The sequence below is a fragment of the Oryzias melastigma genome, linkage group LG1 (genome assembly GCF_002922805.2).
Source record: "Oryzias melastigma strain HK-1 linkage group LG1, ASM292280v2, whole genome shotgun sequence".
Classification (NCBI taxonomy): Eukaryota; Metazoa; Chordata; class Actinopteri; order Beloniformes; family Adrianichthyidae; genus Oryzias; species Oryzias melastigma.
The window spans coordinates 3,528,369-3,548,069 of record NC_050512.1 but is presented as its reverse complement, the minus strand read 5'-3'; the positions used below and the strand labels follow the sequence as shown (position 1 = coordinate 3,548,069).

Genomic DNA, 19,701 nt, shown 5'->3' with positions numbered 1-19,701 from the left:
TTTATGTTTGAATTGTTTTTCCCCCTTGACTTAGTTTTTCAGAAGGGGTGGAATTGTGGAATCTCTAAAAATAAATGAATGTATGCATAAATAAATAACTTGGGTAAACAGACGTGAGCTTGCCTATTCTGAGGTGTGTTGGCGAAAACTAAATTCACGACAAATTTGGTGCTTGTACCAAATAAATTTATAATTCAAATTTTTTTGAATAAAATATAAAAAAAAAACATTTTTTATAAAAAAAATATATTAATAATATATTTAAAATAATAATTGAAGATTTATAACGTTTTTTAACATTTTACTTCAACCTTTATTTTAAGATTTACAACGTTTGTTTTTTTAAAAAGGTTTTGTTAAAAAAAAAAAAAAAGCACTTGACATATTTGAGGTTTTTATTTTGTGATGCTGCTTTAGTTTAACTTCCGGTTTGGGCCTGGCAGCTTGACTCGCTCGTGTCTGATAGGAGGGACAGCCCAGAACCGTCTGAAGTCAGCTCTCCGCTCACATTCAGCGCACGGAGAAGGCGTCCACCGGTTCCGATGAAACAAGCCCCGCGTGCCCGCGGCGGCTCAGTCTAGCGCCGGTTCTCCTCGCTCGCACATGTGCTGCTGACGCGTCTCCAGCCATTACCCACATCCCGTCGGGCGGCAGAGTCTCCGTTTTCTCAGCTGGTTTGACACATCGCAGCCGCGCAGCGGGGTCACGAAGACGGGGAAGATGTTAATGAAGGAGTACAGGATATGCATGCCCCTCACGGTGGAGGAGGTAAGTGCCCCGCTCCTCTACATCCTGCTGGCACGAACGAAGCGCTGCGCTCTCGACCTTGGCTCCAAACGGTTCCCCGCTTTGCGAAACGTGGCTGCAGGTTAGAGATGCTTCCAGAGGAACTTGGAGCGTTTCGATGAGCTTCTCCTCTTCGGACAAATAAGTCGAACCAGTCCATGAAGCGAAGTCACGCAGCGACCACGATGCTCTTGTTTGTTTCCTCCTCTTTCAACCTTTCGGAGGTTGTACTGCAGAAGTAAACAAACCTCTGGTCATTAGGAATGATGCATTTCCATAATCTCGTCTAGCGCTCTGGAGATCACACACTCCCCATTGCTTCCATGCAGACACACATGCAGTTGCATGCAAATTGCATTGCAATAATCAAATCACTTCTTCACCCCGCTGCACGTGATGGGATTAACAAGGCAGAGCCGTTTTCTCCACATGTAACTGTATTTCCACAACAGTCGTGTGCAAATTGATGGAGTTGGTCTTTTTGATTTGAAATGATGAGCAGCATCTCTCACAAACACCACTTCATCAACTTCTGCTGTCAACTGTGAGTGCAGTTTATCATCCTCACATGGTGTCTATTCACTGACTACAAACAAAAACTGAGCAAGAGCACGGGTCTCCAAGCTTTCTCTTGTGGGGGCCACATAACTGTTTTCTTCTTTTGATGACGGGCCAGGGTTTGAGGGCTAACAGAAAAAACATAACAATCACAGCCTAAATGTAAGCATTTATGTTTTTCCAGAAAGCCACACATAGCCAAATTTTTAATAATGCATTTCTTTAATCTTCATAGAAAAATAATACTAAAACATTTAAAAAGTAGATTTATAGCATTACCTGTGATGATGCTACTGTGAATGCTGTAAGATGAATTTGGCTGCTCAAGATGCTAGTGCTGACAGCTGAAGATGCTGAAATTGATAGCTGAAAACACTTAAGCTAATAGCTGAAAATGCTGAAGCTGATAGCTAGCTAAAATATTTGCGAAATGCCAAAATAGCCTAAAAAATGAAAAAATAAATAAATAAATAAAATCTAAATTAGCCAAAACAGCTATTATGTAGCTGAAATTATAGTAAATGCTTAATATTAGCCAAAAACAAAACAAAACAAAAAAAGAACGGCTTGCGTAAGGCTAAAATATTAGCCAAACTTCAAAATAACCTAAAAAACAGAAAATGCGAAAATTTGCCAAAACAGCTTGCATGTAGCTGGAATATTAGCTAAATAGCAAATTAGGCAAAAAACAAACAAACAAACAAAAAAAAACTGGTAAATGTGCAATTTAGCTAAAACAGCAAACATAAAGGTAAAATATTAGCTAAGCTCTAAATTAGACTAATAATCTGAAAAAACCCTAAATTAGCCAAAACAGCTAGCATGTAGCTTAAATATTAGTGAAATGCCAAAAAAACAAAACAAACAAAAAAAAAACTGGTAATATGTCTAATTTAGCCAAAAGGGCTAGCGTAAGGCTGAAATATTAGCTAAACTCCAAATTAGCATAAAAAATTGAGAAAATGCCAAAATTAACCAAAACAGCTAGCATGTAGTTGAAATATTAGCTAAACTCTAAATTAGCCTTAAAAAAAAGAAGAAAAAAAATCTTAAATTAGCCGAAACAGCTAGCATGTAGGTGAAATGTAGGTGAAATATTAGCATATATTTATGCGTCTCTGATGGTGTGTGGGGGGTCGGGCCAAATGTGGAGGCGAGCCTGATCCGGCCCGCGGGCCATAGTTTTGGGACCCCTGTGCTAGAGTAGTGAATGAGTCCAAATTTTGTAATGAATCTAGGAAAAGTATTTTCATTTATTTGCTGCACAACCCTGATATTTTCACAGATACACCTTCTTTTTTTCTTAAAGCTTGATTCCAGGAATGGAAAAAAAGAATGCCACAATAATAGGTTCATACCCCATTAGTGACAGTTTCAGTTGACTTGTCTTCCAGCATCAGAGGGAGAAAAAAAGCACACAGTGCAGCCGACTCCCATGGAAACTTGAGGTCAAAAGGGAAATGTCATCCTCTGATGTAAGGCGGTTGTAGCAGAAATGTGTTCTTGACATCCGTGTGTAAAGGAGCGTATTGCATACAAATTATTTTTCCATCGACTTGACTGGACCTAACCCTGTTGAGGTCCTCCATGTCTACAGGTACAACATTTTTTTTTGCTTGTTAGGTCAGCTGGATTTGAGAACGGATGGTTTTGAAACACAAGATCAATGTAAGTTCGCTCGTCTGTAATCCAGACCTGGTTACTGTTATGTCTGTGTAGATTCCTGGTTACTGTGTGTAGATTTTCACTCGGAAGGGACTATTCACACACAAATGGGGTTGGGTTAGGGGCAATTCAGCAAAGTGACTTTCTATCAGTTTTTCCGTAAGTATTTAACATCGCCACGTAAATGACATCAGCCTTTGCAGTTCTTCGGATCCTGTTATCGCAGGGATCTAGATGTTTCACTGCTCTTCCCAGAAGCTTCTTCAGTTCTAACTGCTGGTAGTGTTTTCTGTGTTGACTATGTCTAAGTTACGTTCTTATTACCTTACCAGATACAAAGTATCTTTTGTATCCACTCGTGGACATGTTTTGCTCATGTATTTACATACGACAAAGCATGAAAACTGATGGAAACTCAATATGTCTACATGTAATACGTGCAGCCAAAATGCACAATACTGCGTTGTATTTTAAGCCCCACTCCAACTATATTTATCTATTTTAAAGTCATTTTCAACGCTCTTTTAATTATGATTATAAAGTTTCAGATTAGTCTAAATCACGAAACCCGAGTCGTTTTTTAAGACATAATTTCTGCAGAGTGGCAAGAGCTCATTAAAAACTTCTAGGGCATGGGTACGGGTGGGCGATATGATGATATAAAGTCATCTTATGATCTCCAAAGCTGACAATGGGCCATTTTTAAGAGATTGTTTTATCACAATCTTCAAATTGTGTTCACTTCTTTCAACTAAAATCATTCTGTCATTTTTTCTCAATTTGAATTTATTTTAAAGAATCGTGATAAAATCGAAATCGTGAAATAAAATTGAAAAAATCGTGATTTTTTTTTTTTTTTCTTAAAACTGAATCGTACAAGGGCCCAAACTCCAAAACACTGAATACATTTTTTTGTCAAATGCCATGCATTATTATTTAAAGCTTTAATTGCCATATGAATAAGAAATATCTAGATTTTGGCAAAAGAATCGGACTGTATCGTATCACCAAAAAGTTAGTTGAATCCTTTATGTATCGATTAGTGAACCATATATCGATATATCCTCACTATATAGTGAGTTCCCTCTTTTCTAGTATTGTCCAAATCTACTAATTACAAAATTGATAACACTACAAATTTCCCAGAAGTCTTTGGGAAAAACTTGCGTCTATCGATGCTCACTACATTAGCAATATAGACCATTACTGTTTAACATTTTTTGCGAAAAAAAAAACATGTTTAGAGGTAATTTTTTTACTAAACCATCCACATTTTCTTCATCAGAACACAGTGGGGTCAGACGCCTTGAAACATTCAAATTGATTAGTTTTTCACTTCGTGAAATCAGTTATGTCATACAGCGTTTAGAAAAAAACAATAAAAAAGTAGTGAGCATCATGCTTTTAAAATCCAGGGCACTAGATAGTTTTTTTTGTAGTTGGGGATTAGGATGGGAATTCAAACAAAGCCTAATTTGTGAGCGGGACTGTTGCCTCAGAAGTTAGCTGCACTAACTTCCCAACATTCCTTTGTTTACACTCTCTCCCACTAGATTATAGCATCTCACAAGCCCAAGCTAAGATTGGCGTAGCAAAAAAAAAAAAAAAAAGGGCAATATTAAAGCTATGTACCCGTAAAGTTTACAGCCAGATACCAACTCTGATGAGGTAAATGAAGACTTTAAATGATCTATTTATATGCAAGCGGATGGTTCAGAATTGTTGTGGAGCAAGGAGACTTTGACCCGTCCATCGCAGTTGCTGCGTCACAATCCTGACCTTTTTCAAACGATCGGTTTTCATCCGTTTTAATCCTAAATTTTTATATTTGTCCTTTATCATGAGAAAAATGCTACAAGAACGTGTTAAAAACACAATTTTCATTGAAGTGGATTTTTAAGTGTCTCCAAGGGTAAATGTTGTTGTTGGTCGCACACATTTTAAGGGTTAATTGTAAAAACTGGTATGGTTACTAACTGGGACAGTGAATATTTTAGGTTTTTAGCTATGGTATGCCAGGTATTTCACTGTGCAAAGTAAGTGGAGTCAAGAGAAAAGTTCTGCATCGACCTCAGTTTTTTCTAAATTTACGTGCGAATAGTCACTTCATTGTTTGTTTATTTTTGTGCGTTGGTTCTGCAATCACTCAGGAGGTACCTTGCTAACTCATCTGCATGTTTTAGCATGCTGCTGCCACTTGGGAGGAGTCCAATAAATGTGCCAAAATCTGCAGTGGTTGTGATGCTATCTTTGCTCTTCATAGTTCATCCTTTATATGTGACGATGGTCAGCAACATTAACCTGTACTTCCCTTTTTCCTTATTGCTATAGGGATGAAAGTAGCTCTATCTGGGCTAAAGATGACGTTTAGCCAAATGATCATCTCAACACTGATGTTGTTGCAGCAAAATGCCACCATAGAGAAGTGCAGGGCATTCATACATGTTGCAGCATCCTCCAATCTGTAGATGAAGTCGTAGAAAAACATTTGCTTTATAGAATAAGCTAAACAAAGCCATGTTACAATGCGTACAGCTTGTTTTATAATATTTAGCAGATTTACCGCTTATTTTTAACAATTAATTCATCTTAATTTTTCTTAATCAAATGAGCAGGAAACATTGCGCTAAGAATGGACACAGTAGTCTGCAACATTTCCGCAAACAACAAGGAGGAGAAAAGCCCTTCACGTTTCTACTTCTATCTATGAAAGATAAAGCCCCGTTTGGATGAGCCCCAGGAAGCAGCGCTCAGGAGGAAATCTCTTAAATGCTCCTGGGGGAGTGTGCTGTAGGAAAGGCAGCGAGCGGCTGGCTCTCTTGGTTCTTATCATGGCAGCACACATTGCACTTGGTGACATCTAGCTTCTCCTAAACGTTCACTCCGTGTTTCCTGCTTCTCCAAAAAGAGGGAATCACTGTTATGAAAGAAGGAAGCGGTGGAGTGAATGGATGGTTGTCCACAAGTATGAACTGTTCTGGGGTGGCTACTGGGAGGAAGGTAAGGAAGAGGATAAGGAAGGGAAAGGAGGGAAGGAAGTTCAGATGCTTTTTCTAGCCTCTCTGTTCACAAACTCTCGTCTGTGTGCGGAGTCTCGGACAAGCAGGGTCAAGTCTCTTTGTGAATGATCATCAGGAAGGAATTAGCATCTGCTGCTTGGCCGTTACGTCATCACAACTCTGCTGCTGCAGATGTTGGACTCGCTATTGTTTATACAAGTGTAACAAGCACCATGTGAGCTGACGTAACCATGTAGCAGAAACCCAGCATGTGAACCCTTCCTATCCCTATCTGTTCTGTTAGTCACGCTTTTCCTGTCTGGGCGTGTGCTCCATGGATTAATAATTTTTTTTCCACTCCATGCTCAGCCCTCCCTCCTTCTCTCTAAAACTCTCTTTGGACACCTAAAACCATAAGAGAACTAGACAGAGTGAGTGTGACATCACCCATAGAAAATTACTTGCTTCCAGCTCCAATAAAATGAATTCAATTCAGTTGCTATTTTTTTTTGCAATACGGCTGTCGCCATGTTGGAACCAGAAATTGTCAGTAAGCAGTGATTGGTCCGAGTCAGTCTGAATCATAGACAACATATGGAGAGAACTGGACACATTATCCCCTCCCTCCTCAGTACCCACTGGTGCCAGAAAGCCAAAATCCCATAGACTTCTATTGAGAAATAAACAGCTATTATTCAGTCATTTTATTTGTCAGATCAACCATTCTTGCTCAATTCAATTCAATTTTCAATTCACTTTTATTTAAATGGCCCAATATCATAACACAATCATCTCAATGGGCTTTATGCCGGTAATTGTATATAAGCAGAAAATCTGTCATAAAATATAAACAATAGCTGATTTGTGCACTAGACAGACTAAACAAAGCTGGTTATCCCTGCCCTTAGACCAGGGGTGTCGAACTCAATCGCACAGGGGGCCAAAATTCAAAACACACCCTAGGTCGAAGGCCGAACAGGATAAACATTAATTGAACACACTAAAACCAATTTTTAAAACTTTCAAAACATAACTTTTTAACGCGGACTGAACTTCGGGATGTGGCCGGAATTGGTACCCTAACCCTAGCCTGTTCCATGTCTGGTACCACGTCTTGAACCAGTATTGCATCTGGAACCAGTAATGATCCCCATTTGGTACTGACTATCCAGTACTGGTTAAGGTTAGGGTTAGGATACGGGAGCGGTCCACATCCCAGTAGTGGTTTGTGGCCCGGAGGTTGGGGACCCCTTGTTCAATCAAAAAAACGACGAGTTGGGGACACCCAAATCATCAATTATTGATGCGGTCTGAAGGGCTGAGAACAATGACATGAAGGGCCGGATGTGGTCCCTGGGCCTTGACTTTGACACATGTGCCATAGACCCTCCTTCTTGGTAAGGAAAAAAAAAACTACTAAAAAGAAAAACCTGAATCTAGGGAAAAAAAAGAGAAACCTCTGGATGCCCACATGCAAGAGAGATCCTCTCCCAGGATGAACATGCGATTTACCAGGCCTATTAAAGAAGAATTGGCTTATCTAACGCTACAACTACGTATTTGAATAGAGTTCAGCCAGTTAGGACTGGGGGACAGGTGGAGCCAAAGTCACTACCAAGACGAGCCACAGGCACGGTCCACGTCCAAGAATCGAAGCACAGATAATCTACCAGGAATCTGAAATCCCAGAGGGGAATGGGAAAGAGGAACAACACGTGAATCCCACTGCACCAAACAGAAGCACAGAGAACTAAATAAAATGGTGTCTGTTCTTAACATGTTCTTGCCAAACAAACACTTTTTTCATGATTTCTTTATTACTTGAAACTGGCCAATCAGATGCCTCAATAAAAGTATGTGATACCCACCTGAAATATTCGGAGCGTATGATTGGCAGATTCTCCCGGAGCCTGCTTTCATTGGAAGGGGTGTGGCTTTCCACCAAAGTCACTCCTCATTAGCCAGAGTGGTTGACATAGAAATTATAACTCAGTCCGACTTGGACCTATTGCTGCTCACCAACGTTGTCTGGTCCAACATGGCAAAATTTACTTCATTTTGTTCGAAGCCGAGGTAAGGCATTTTCTACTGGTGATGTCACAGAGCTACTTTGTCCATCTCCATATACTGTCAATGGTCTGAGTCCACATTTCTATGGCAACCACTGTCACAAATCAGGAGTGAGCATGTTACCACACCCCTTCTGCTGAAAGCAGGTTCAGGAGAATCTGTCAGTCAAACACTTTTGAACGTTCAATGGGAGACCACATAGTTATATTTTATTTTAACTTACAGCAAAAATATCATGAAAAAAGAGGACTATCAAGAAGATGTTAAAAAAAGATATCACAGCAAGAATGGTAATTCTGAGAGTAGTAGTAGCTGTTTATGTTTCAATACAAGTGATTTAGGCGTTTTGGGACCAGCAGGTACTTCCTATTTGGAATGTGAGGGGGAGGAGTCACACAGTCCAGCTCTCTTATACAGTCAATGGGTAAAACCTTTAAAAGGGGTCAGTCGGTGATTGATTTGGGGTCTGAACCTCTGATTTTGTATTCATTTTTTGGCACAACTTTAACATTGTCTGTGCTTGGAAAACTAATCTATTTCTCTTAAGATTACATAAGGTCTGAAATGTCAGCTGAATGTTTCCACTAATGAAAGCTGGTCTGCATTAGAGTCTCCTCCCTTTGTAAGGGAAAACATTCACTCACATTAGGCTTGATTTTCATTGCGCAATAAGTAAAGAGGTCACTCAGTTCTGAATCTGGGAGGGGGGCTAATCACCGCATAGCGTTCATGTCTGACTATGGGTTTAAAGTTCCATCCCAAAAGATTTAGAAGTAACATTACACCGAGTCACTTTGCCGCGAAATAATCATTTTCCTTCCAAGCACCCAGAGAATAACTCTGCTCTCTTCTGCTGCGAGCTGAGCCATTCATTAAATGCAGTGGCTGTTCTTTCCTGGAAAGGATGGAGCAGTGACGCATCGCAGGAGATGGATATGTTCCCCTTTCTGTTCGGTTGTTAAGCCTTTTACCTTCTCCACCCTCACTGAAGATGACACCAACTGCATAGGCTCCCCCCGAACAATGCGCGCACCGCCCAACCTCCTCCCCCGGTCTGCATCCCCACGCTGAGCGGTTGTTCTGCTTGCTGGTGAACCTGTAGTTTTCACAATCGCAATTTCACGCTTCGATGGTTTCGTTCCAGACTGAACAGTAACACAAATGTCACTCCATGGAAAGAAAATATTAGCAGGTCTAATAAAGCAGATTCAATTCACTTCTTCTGATCCAATTATAAACTTTCTGATACAACTGCTTATGGGGGTAAAAACGACTGTTCATGCTGAAGATGAACCAGTTTTCACAGAGAACAAGATTTGAGCAACAAACTGACCCAGCCCTCAGCAAAGCTTTACATGGCCATTCTTGAAGTGTTAGTCATCTGGAAGCAACACTATCCAGTTATGTGTGATCGTCCTATGCCTTCAGTATGGAAATGCATGTGAAAACGGAACTGTAAGCATGTGATCAAATCATATAGTTTAAATATGATTAACATTTTGAAAGAGGAAAGCTCTTTTTTGTATTTGACGTATTGGGAAGTTAAAGGGTAACCAAACCCTAAATCAACTTTTTTTGGCTTCTATAAATGGAGAAGCCAAAATTTTTTTGACAACTTAAAAAATAACTTGTTTAATTCTTAAAAATATAGTCTAAAACCACCTATGTGGTCATGTTGAATTGAGATATTACATTTAAAATTCATGATTGGTCGAATCATTTAAGTCCCATGTCATTTCAGAAGTCTCACGTCATGATCTACAGCTCCAGTAATGATAACAGTCCTGTTCCCCATACCCCACCCCCCTGACTGGATTTTAAATTTGGAATGTGGGTGGAGTCAGCCTCCAACTTCCCTGTTTGGTTTCACTTTAAAAATAATAACTAGAACTTCCCTTGTTTTTGCCTGACAGTCCTTAAGACTTCAATGCTCCACTCCTATGAAAGTTAATTCTGGTAATCACCAGTGTCCTTATTTCAACCTACTTTGACAAATGTTTCTTGAATTTGTTTTCACTTCTGTTGCTCTGTTAAATTATTTAAAGTTGTTTAAAGTCCAACTCCATCTATATTTTTATCTATTGTAAAATTGTTCTCAGTGGTCCTCAAACTATGTAGTAGTAGTTATGTTGTAGTTTTTTGTCAAAATAATAAACCTGTTTTTTAAACCTGCAAAGCGGCAGGATTTCATCACAAACTGATCTTTGAGTTGTGGGCGGGCAGAAGTAACCCTCAACTGACATCCCATCTTCCTTTGTTTATACTCTCTCGCTAGCTTACAGCCCCTCATAAGCCCAAGCTAATATTAGCATAGCAGCGAAAAACACGAGCAATACCAGAGCTATCCAGTCGTAAACTTTACAACCAGATTCAAGCTCAGTCAAGGACAATGAAGACGTTAATGGTAGGACTGGGTTGATAAAATCGATTAATTTATCTGGATCGATCTAAGCTTAATAGATCAATAATCGATCCATAAAAATAGGGATTGATATAACACATAATGCTAAAGTCCACTAGCTTGATGCTAACGTTTAATAGGAATCCTCATAGGACGGCTAATGCTTACGCTTGATCGACCTAACATACACATATGTCTTTATAAACTTACAGGCATGAATTTTCCAAACTCTTTTAGGCAATATTTTTTTAAGTAAGCATTTGTGGTCTAAAACGCTGTTTTTTTGCTCATACTTTCCGGTTTCTGGTCACAATCACTATGGTATTAATTTTCTTTACTGATTAATATAAATGATTTGTCGTGGATGCTTTGAAACTTGATTACATTAATGATATTAATAATCCTTAATAGCCTGAATTTATTAATATTTGATATTAAGTCCTGAACCGGATATTGATAATTCATGTCAAGAAAATGGTATGGTCGAGTCGGGTTGGGATTATATAAGTTCGCTTCCTTCCACTCCCATTCAAATGATCTACTTGTGATTCACTAAGCGATATGTTATGTCATGTATTGTGACCTGATTGCTTGAAATAAACCATTTCATTCATTCATTCATTCATTCATTCATTCACTTTCTTCTTCTTCTGGAATAAATTATAATGCTCTAGCGTGATCGCCATCCAGTGGCCAAACTGAAATGCCCTCCAGGAGAGACAGAACAATTGTTTTTTCCGGGATTTCCATTGGAGTGGGTCTTTAAGTGTCTTTAAGGCATAAGTTAGTTTCCCATATTCCTATATTTTTATTATTGCAATAAAAATTATTGAGAGTTCATGACTTTGTAAGAACCAGTTGAGTGAGGATAAAAACAAGGCTTTCATTCTTATATGAATGAGTCAAATGTCTTTTTTAGTTTTTTTATTGCAGTTGAATTGTGCTTTTTCTGAATGGCTGTTGTGACTTAAATCTTACTGAGCTGGACTGGAAGGCAGCCTTTTTGTTTGGTGGCATATTGCATTGAAAACCCATAGGTCTGTTCATTTTTGACCATAAATCCAGTTTACTATGCCCTTGCAGCAGTAAAGCAGGAGAAGTGTTCCATCAAATGCAGAATTGGACATGACTCCCGGGCAAACTTAAAGGAATTCAGGTTTCTGAATGGACATTAAAAATGTACACTGACTGCAAGGAAACTGCTTGTTCCACTGATATTAGCCGACTAAGAGAGATTTGTGATGATTCATGGAGGGATGGTAGTATGAACGGGGGCGCATGAGGCTGACTGCTTGAATGAATGGACGAATAACTGACCGAAACGGCACCTGAGCTGCTGGCTCGTGATTTTTCAAGGCATTAGCATCTCAACAAGTGTCAAGCATCATTTGGGCTCACTCTGTTGAATGTGAGTGGCACAGTTGCATCTGCACTGCTGTCAAAATGGAACTTAAAAATAGAAGCAGCAGGACAAAGCATGAAGATGGGATCAGGGCTGAAATGTTCTTTTTCTATGGGAGACCCTTCCCACACACACTGGATTTTTTACAGGGATGTTACCCTTTAGACACCAATGCTTTCTTGTGTTTCGTGGTAAGGTGTGAGGCTTCTTTTTGCCATCAGCTCTTCATGGCAATGCTATGATTCAATCAACATCCTATTTACTGCCATTTACCCTTCTAGAGGAAAACATCATGGGTTGTGACAGACCATTACCCGGGGATGAGGACTACTCTCATTTCCTGGATGGCTGTGTTTAACGACTTGGGTGTGTGTACATGTGTGTATGTGGGTGGATGTGTGTGTCACCATGCCCATGAATGTGTATTGTGCTTTAAAAAAGTAGTTCAAGAGCTTTATAAGATTGTTGCGTCCTGCTGACTGTGACACTGCCAGAAAAAAAAAAAAAAATCAAACGTAAGCACATATTTTAATTGCATGGGTCTCAGGCTCTTCTTTTGTCCCAGAGGAAGAGCAGAATGTGGATTGCTTTTTCCCAGTATGTCTCTAGAATGGCAAGATTACCGGAGGCATAAAAGATGTTTTCTTCTGGCACAGTCTGGAGGCGGTTGCTAATTCTGTTAAGTGTGCGCTAAAAATAGACAAAGCAGCTGATTCTTTGGACCACAGCAACTTCTTTTTCTTTTTCGTGTTCAGTGAAATCAGTCTTCTACGGGTTAACATGCTGTGAGATCAGGCTGGCTGAAAGGGCATGTTGAGGCTAGGAAAACATCATGTTTTAAACATAATGAATACATTTTCCAAACAAGAATCCCCTGGTTGGTAGGGTGGTTGACAGAAACAGCTAATGTAAAAGTGTAGTTTAGCTCATAATTATATAGAGTGCACGCTCTGTTACCTGAAAGATTCTGAACCGTGAAAATGAAGTCCTAAGCAGAAGGAACACCTTAATCTGGAGTTCAATCCATCCATCCATCCATCCATCCATCTGAAGCCAGGAAAGTTCCTTGGCAGGTTATAAGTCCATCCCATGGCCACACAGAGAGTACATTCTTTCTGTCTCAGTAATGATCTTTTAACCCTCTAACACAAGAGTTCCCAAACTTTTTCCTGTGTGGGCCAAATGACTTTTTGGCCCAATCTGAATTCTTCCTCCATCACTAGCCCTTCTCCTTTCCTGCGCTTGAATTTACATAACAACAGCGGTTTTATAACTTAAAAAAGTGCACCCACGGGAAGTAAAGTGCTTCTCGGTGCGACGTGATTTACCCTCGCGATGGAGGACTTTATATCCCTCAACTTAGAGGGTCAAATTTATAAAAATACATTTCCCGCACACACGTGGACTTAAACTGCCCCTTCAAATGGAGGGAAAGCGAGAAGGGAAGAATTTGGATTGGGCCCTTTTTCTTCAGTTTTAGACTAGCAGAAAATAGTGTCTTTTGTTAGCAGTTCTGTCTGCAATTGATGCCAACAGTGAATGCATGTCTAATATTGTACAGGGGCTTTGCCAAATGTGGAGGTGGGCCGGATCCGGCCCGTGGGCTGTAGTTTGAGGACCCCTTGTCTGACACTAGAGATTTCACTGTCAATATATAACCAGACACTTGTAACCCTAGTGCTATCCTAGGTATGTTGACGTTGGTTGTGGAGTCATCTGGACCACACAAGACGTTGCGCAGAACTTTTTTTTTCTCATTGATTTTTTATTTTCACTGGTGTCCATGGCAGACATGAAATCTTGTCCACCTTCATCCACATTTGTCATGGGATGGATAACACGTCAGTGTGAGGCTAGGGTTATCTGGACCCCATAAGATAGCACAAGGGTTAAAACATAACTTACCAGTACTAGTTTATCGTTGATTGTCTCCTTGGCAGTAGCTGACCACTTCATAAATCTGAGCTGGTCAAACCTTTTGAGTGAGAAGTGAAACATCCTTTTGAATCCAGATTCAGTTGCCTTTGGTCCAAGGTTTCAGGCTAACTTACCAAGATGTGAAACACCAGGGAAGAGTTTGAGGGAAAAGCAGTTCCTTTGTAGGGCTGGGTTGATAAAATCGAATCATCGATTTGAATTGATCTAAGCTTAATAGATCAATAATCGATCCATAAAAGTAGGGATCGATTTAACACATAATGCTCAAGTCCACTAGCTTGATGCTAACGTATAATGGGATTTCTCATAGGACGGCTAATGCTTACGCTTGATCGACCTAAACATACATTGCTGACTCAATGAACATCTTTATATATTCTCAAGCATTCAACTCATTTAATGGATATACAGTATATATTTTTAAGTAACCATTTACGGTCTAAAGAACAGTTTTTTGTTCATAATTTCTTCTTTCTCTGGAATAAGGTGCAATGCTATACTACAATTACCATCTAGTGGCCAAACTAAAACTCCCTCCAGTAGAGGAGGAACAATTATTGGAGAACAATTTCTCTGTTTGAGAATCCATGTAACACTGTATGCTATTAACAATCCAATTATTTCACTAATACATTTTACAATATGTGAGCTGTATAAGATTAATATAAAGATATTCCAATTATATGTATAGATTAATGCATTTCTAAACAAATGTGTCTAAATCTGTAAACTGTGTAAACTCAAAACTGAATTGAATCAAAGTGAATTGAGTGAATCGACAAAATAAAAATTAAAAAATTGGAATCGAATTGATCGAGGCTCTATTTTCATAGTCATGTTCCTTAAAGTCCCACTCCAACCACCTTTTGATCTAATAATGTAAAAGTGTTCCCAGTGGTCTTTTAATTGTGATTATGTTGTTTTTAGGCTATTTTTTCTTCTGCTACCGATTCTCAATGATTTAATTATAGAAAATTAAAAAAAATCAATTATTTTTTTTATAAATGTTCTCTATCTTGAGAAAAATGCAACACAAACACGTTAAAAACACCATTGTCATGGGTTCTTAAAACAGTGTTGTGCATTGTTTGAATTTGTAAAGCTGTGGAAAAGTGCATCAGTGTAGACATCAACCATAAGCCACTATTTCTCAAGAGTTTTGAATAAGGGTTACATTTTTGAAATACCACAGACTAAAGTTCGCAGGAGTCAGAAACAATGCAGAATCTTGCGGTCTCTATCTGCAGCGGTTCAACGCAACTCATCTGTAACCGGATTAATTGTTTTCATCGAACACCGTTTCACTGGAATCTCACTCTCTATGACGTCTTCTTGAAATTGCCGAGAAGAAAAACTGCCACAAGGCTCTTAGAGGCAGACTTCTCAGAGCATACCAGAAAATGGAAAATTTCCATAGCATCTTAGATTGTCACACTGTTAATACCACCACTTGGCCTTAAAGTTTCCACGTCGTTTTAACTATCTTTACTGCACCCCCACATGTTCTTCTTCAATTAAAGCCTTAGCAAAGACTTTCTTTTTCTCCGCTTTTATCTAATTTAACATCTTTTTTCAGTTCCTCTTTGTGCAGTCTTTCTCAGTTCACACGAGTTTACATCCTCACAAGCAGAGAATCTGTATTTTTTACTTCATCTTTTACAAACTAGTCCCTTCTTTAGCTCCAAAGAGACATGGATTGGTGTGAATGAAAGGGATTTCAAGAGGGTAAACCTCAACTGAATTCACCTGCTGGTGATTAATAGATGAAGTAAAATATATATATATAATTTACAGAGACAGGGTGAGGACCAGTGAATAAAGCGAGGTCCTTCATATTCTATTGAAGCCATTAGAGCTTCAAATCTTGTGCATTAACATGATGTAACAGATGCCGCGGTAGAAACTAGCGCTGAAAGGATTCTCAGGAACAAAAGTGTACATAGAAAGGGAGGATTTTCCATCTGTTTTATTAGCTGCATAAAACTCAGTGCCAGTGTTCCCTGAAAGGGTTGTGATAAATACCTGCATCCACTGAAAAGTTTCTGCTGTGTGCCATTGACGATACTGTTTTTTCTCTAAGAATACAATGGCGCACTGTGGTCATCATGCTGTTTGGCTGTGCCTTAGCCCACGCACAGGAGTGTTGTCTCTTTGGGAGAATTAGTTCAGCCCACACTCGTGCGCACGCACATGCACGTTTCAGATTGAAAACATCCACAGAAACCCTCAGAAATAGCATACATAGCTGCACTTCACTTATCATCCTCTGTCCATAATGGTGTTTCTACGGAAACAAGCGCCATCCGTGTTCATCATTCTCACTAAATTATAGTGGTTTCAGTCTGATGCCAACCTGAGAACAGGTACCTGATAGAGTCCGCTAGCTGACCCTGTACTTGAAGAGGATTTGAAGTCCAACTATATTTTTATTTTTTCAAAATCGTTTCCAGTGCTCTTTAATTTATGATTATAGCCAAAATAAAAATAAAACTGTCTTTTGTTTTAAAGGTATGCAATATTTTCTGCAGGACAGCAAGAGTTCATCAGAAATTCACCTCGGACTGTTGGCGCGGAAGCAACCCTCCTCTGATATCCCATCATTCCTTTGTTTACATTCTCTCCCCATAGCTTACAGCCCCTCACAACTCCAAGCTAACATTAGCGGTGCAACAAAAACGATGAGAAATCCAGCCGCACAGTTTTGAGGCAGATGCCAGCTCAAATGATGAAAATGAAGACGTTAATGATTAATTACCTGGACCATTCTAAACTGTACCATACCATGCCACTCGGTGGAAACAAGGCAAACTAAACCAACTGAATATGCTTTTTTCTAAATCTTTTTTTTAAGCAATAAAGTTTCATTGGAAATCTAGATGAATTAAGGTGCTCCAAAATAATGCTAGAAGGTTTTACAGATTAAACATGCTTTTCTTTTACAACAATATTAAAAGACTGTTTACAGGAGGACAATTTGAAAGGAAATGTGTCTAACAAGGATAGCAACTTTATGTGTTTTTCTGTGAAGCAGCAACAATACTTTTATTGCTTCCAGCAACAGCCGTAAGAATAAATGTCCTTAATGTCTGATTGTGTTTTTGCAAGCAATCAATGAGTTTTACTCGTGGCTGTTTACGCTGTGTCTCACAACGCCAGTCCTTGCTGTGCTTTGTGTGGACTTTTTTTGATCCTATTATCCGCTGTGAGGGTGTTCCGTGTCGCGCTTTACCGTGGAGGAGAAACACTTTTTTACGTGGGTGTGCTCTGAAGCACAGAAGTTTACATTTAAACATAAGTAATGACTTTTTTAGCATGACTTTTTACTGCTACAAAACTGGCGTTATGTATTTTCTGAGCGCTGGCAGCTACTTGCTGATGTTGATGACCAGCGACTACTGATGACGACATCGAGTGGGAGTGACGTCTGAATTTGAAGACACTTATTTTGCCATAACTCTCCGTTTGGAGGGCTAAATGTAGGGGTAGGGGGAAGCCAGAGGGGTAGAAGAATTTTAGATTCGGTCTTCGTATGTTGGAACAAAGACAAACTGAGCAAAAACCATGTGATGCATCAACTACAGTTGAGTTGTTTGCTCATTTTTTAAAATGTATAAACATTTTATTTTCCTCTGTAAGAGATTTTATATACATGTTATTTTGTTCAATACATGCTTTTGGAATTCACACTTGATGATCTTGTTGGTTTTGTTTTGGTTTCCTTCTTTTGGTGACTCAATGCTTGTTTTTTGGCTGAATCCTCTGGCTCTCTTCCCACACCTCCTGGCCATAGGTGAGGGCTGGAATGTAGATGGGCTTGTAAATCTGCAGCATTTGCTGGCAAAGATCAATAATTTCATAGTCACATCCACAGAGGAGGGTTGATGAATGAACACTGTGGCAATCAACGAACAGAATGAGATTAATAAACGTGGTCTTATCTTAATGACTCCACAGTGGAGCTTGAAACTCATTCATTCTCCCTCCTCCGTCAGCAGAGACGGATGAAAGAGACGCAGGGAGGAGGGAACTTTACTGTCAGAGCACATTTACTGTTTGTCAGGGCCTTTTAGACCTTGCTGACATTTCTCACTGGTGTGTGCACGCTTTTTTTCTCCTTTTCAGCTTCTCATGTTGTATTTACACTGAGTCAGCCTTAACAATCGAGGGTTTGATTGAGTGGATTAGTGCCGGTTAATTCCTTCATACCGTAGAAAAATGGCTTTTCACGTCTTGAATTTTTGGGTGTATTCAATCTGGACACATTTGGTTTGCTTGAAGTTAAACAGAGCTGGCTCCTCCTGATAATCCAGATCAAAGTTTCAGTCTGAATCATTGACTGTATAATCATTTAATCAGACCGACTCAGACTAGTCACTGTCGAGGGGTGGCAGTCGGTTGCAATATGCCTGTTGACGTATAAGGATATAACGTCAAAGGCTCTGGCCTGATTTTGCGAGGGGCGGAGGTAAGGCATTTCCTGTAGGGGACCTCAACACTTGTTATGTCCAGTTCCTGCTTATGCAGTCAATGGTCTGAATACACCCAAGTAGACCGAGGTCCTGAACCCATCTTTGCAGGTGGTCTCCGTTCGTTTCCAATCACACTGAGCTCCAGATTGCTCCGAGTTTCGTCAGTCTTAATTGGGCAGAACAACTGGACCAAAATGGCCACTGTAGCTGGCCATTGTGGGATGTAAACAAAGTAGGAACCATAGGCTGCGGACAGGCGAGGAACAACAATTAGACACAGCAACTCACTGAAATGAGATCTGATGACTACAGACTCATTAAAACAACTTTAACATGATATACATCACTGCTTTCCTCACAATCTAAATGTCTTATCTTCTAAGCCATCGTCTCCTCAGTCACCGTCTTGCAGCATGCTTCCACCGTACCAAAGTAGTAGTAAAAATTGTTGAACCTGACATTGAAATCTGTTCATCGAAATGTAAAGTTTGAATAAGCAATCTTGACAAGGATTGCAACGTTTCAGACTTTCATTATTCTTTCTCATGTTGTTTTGCCCCGCCCCAATAAGGGAAGCGATCTTTAGTCACATGGTTTTGTTTAAGAGATTTGGTTCAAAACAGAAATTTCCGGTTGAAGTCTGAAAAACACACCAAATGCAAGGTTCAGGACTGCCATCAACCAAATACTAGAACCATATGAAGTGGACTTGGTCTGGACCAACAAACTTTTCCAAGTCTTATCTTAATACAGTCTTAAGGTACATTCATACCGAACACGATTAGTGAGGCAGCCAGTTTCAATGTTAAGTCAACGGAACAGACACAACATCAGGCGATCTGAAGTCCCGTGGCGAGATTTGAGCGACTGGCGCGGCGCCAAAGTCTTCCAGCAGCTTGATTTGAGCGACGTGGCGCGAATCATGCGGCGCAGCCAACATTTAAATATCTGAAGTTTGACAGGTCGCTCCGTCGCATCTGCCAATCAGGAACTCAGCTTTGGGCATGTGACGTTTTCAGTGACTTTGGCTCCCGTGGCGGAGCTCACTTGTTCGGTATGCCGGCAGGCAGAGAGCTGCTGTGGGGTGCGGAAGCTGCCGACTCGGGGCCTCATCGAGACATTAAAGTGTTAGTAATGGCCTGGGACAGAGCTTAAAATAAGTATCCAGATATATTCCATATGTTCTAATGTATCAAAAATAACAAATAATTACCGTTGACAAACGCAGGTTTTTGTAAAAATTGACAAAATCAACGACAAATCACACTCGCATTTCGCCCTGCTTCAGAAACGGCTCGATTTGGGTCATGGGTCATTTGGGTCATTTGACGTCATGTGAGTGAGACAGCGCCAGCAGCAGAATGCAGGTGGACCCAGGGTGTCTGCAGATACATGTATGTGTGTGCGCTGCGG

The 19,701-nt window shown here is 39.9% G+C and overlaps 1 protein-coding gene across 3 annotated transcripts in view; it reads left to right on the top strand.

Moving 5' to 3' along the window:
- The first annotated feature begins 282 nt into the window (after positions 1-282).
- Positions 283-19,701, top strand: part of LOC112137349 (cytoplasmic phosphatidylinositol transfer protein 1) — an 86,267-nt gene continuing 66,848 nt past the window's right edge. For all 3 annotated transcript variants that reach the window (XM_024259617.2, XM_024259618.2, XM_024259619.2), the window contains exon 1: positions 283-768. In XM_024259617.2, coding sequence (XP_024115385.1) covers positions 721-768 — 48 coding nt within the window. In that variant the 5' untranslated portion in view covers positions 283-720. The remainder of the gene's footprint in view (positions 769-19,701) is intronic.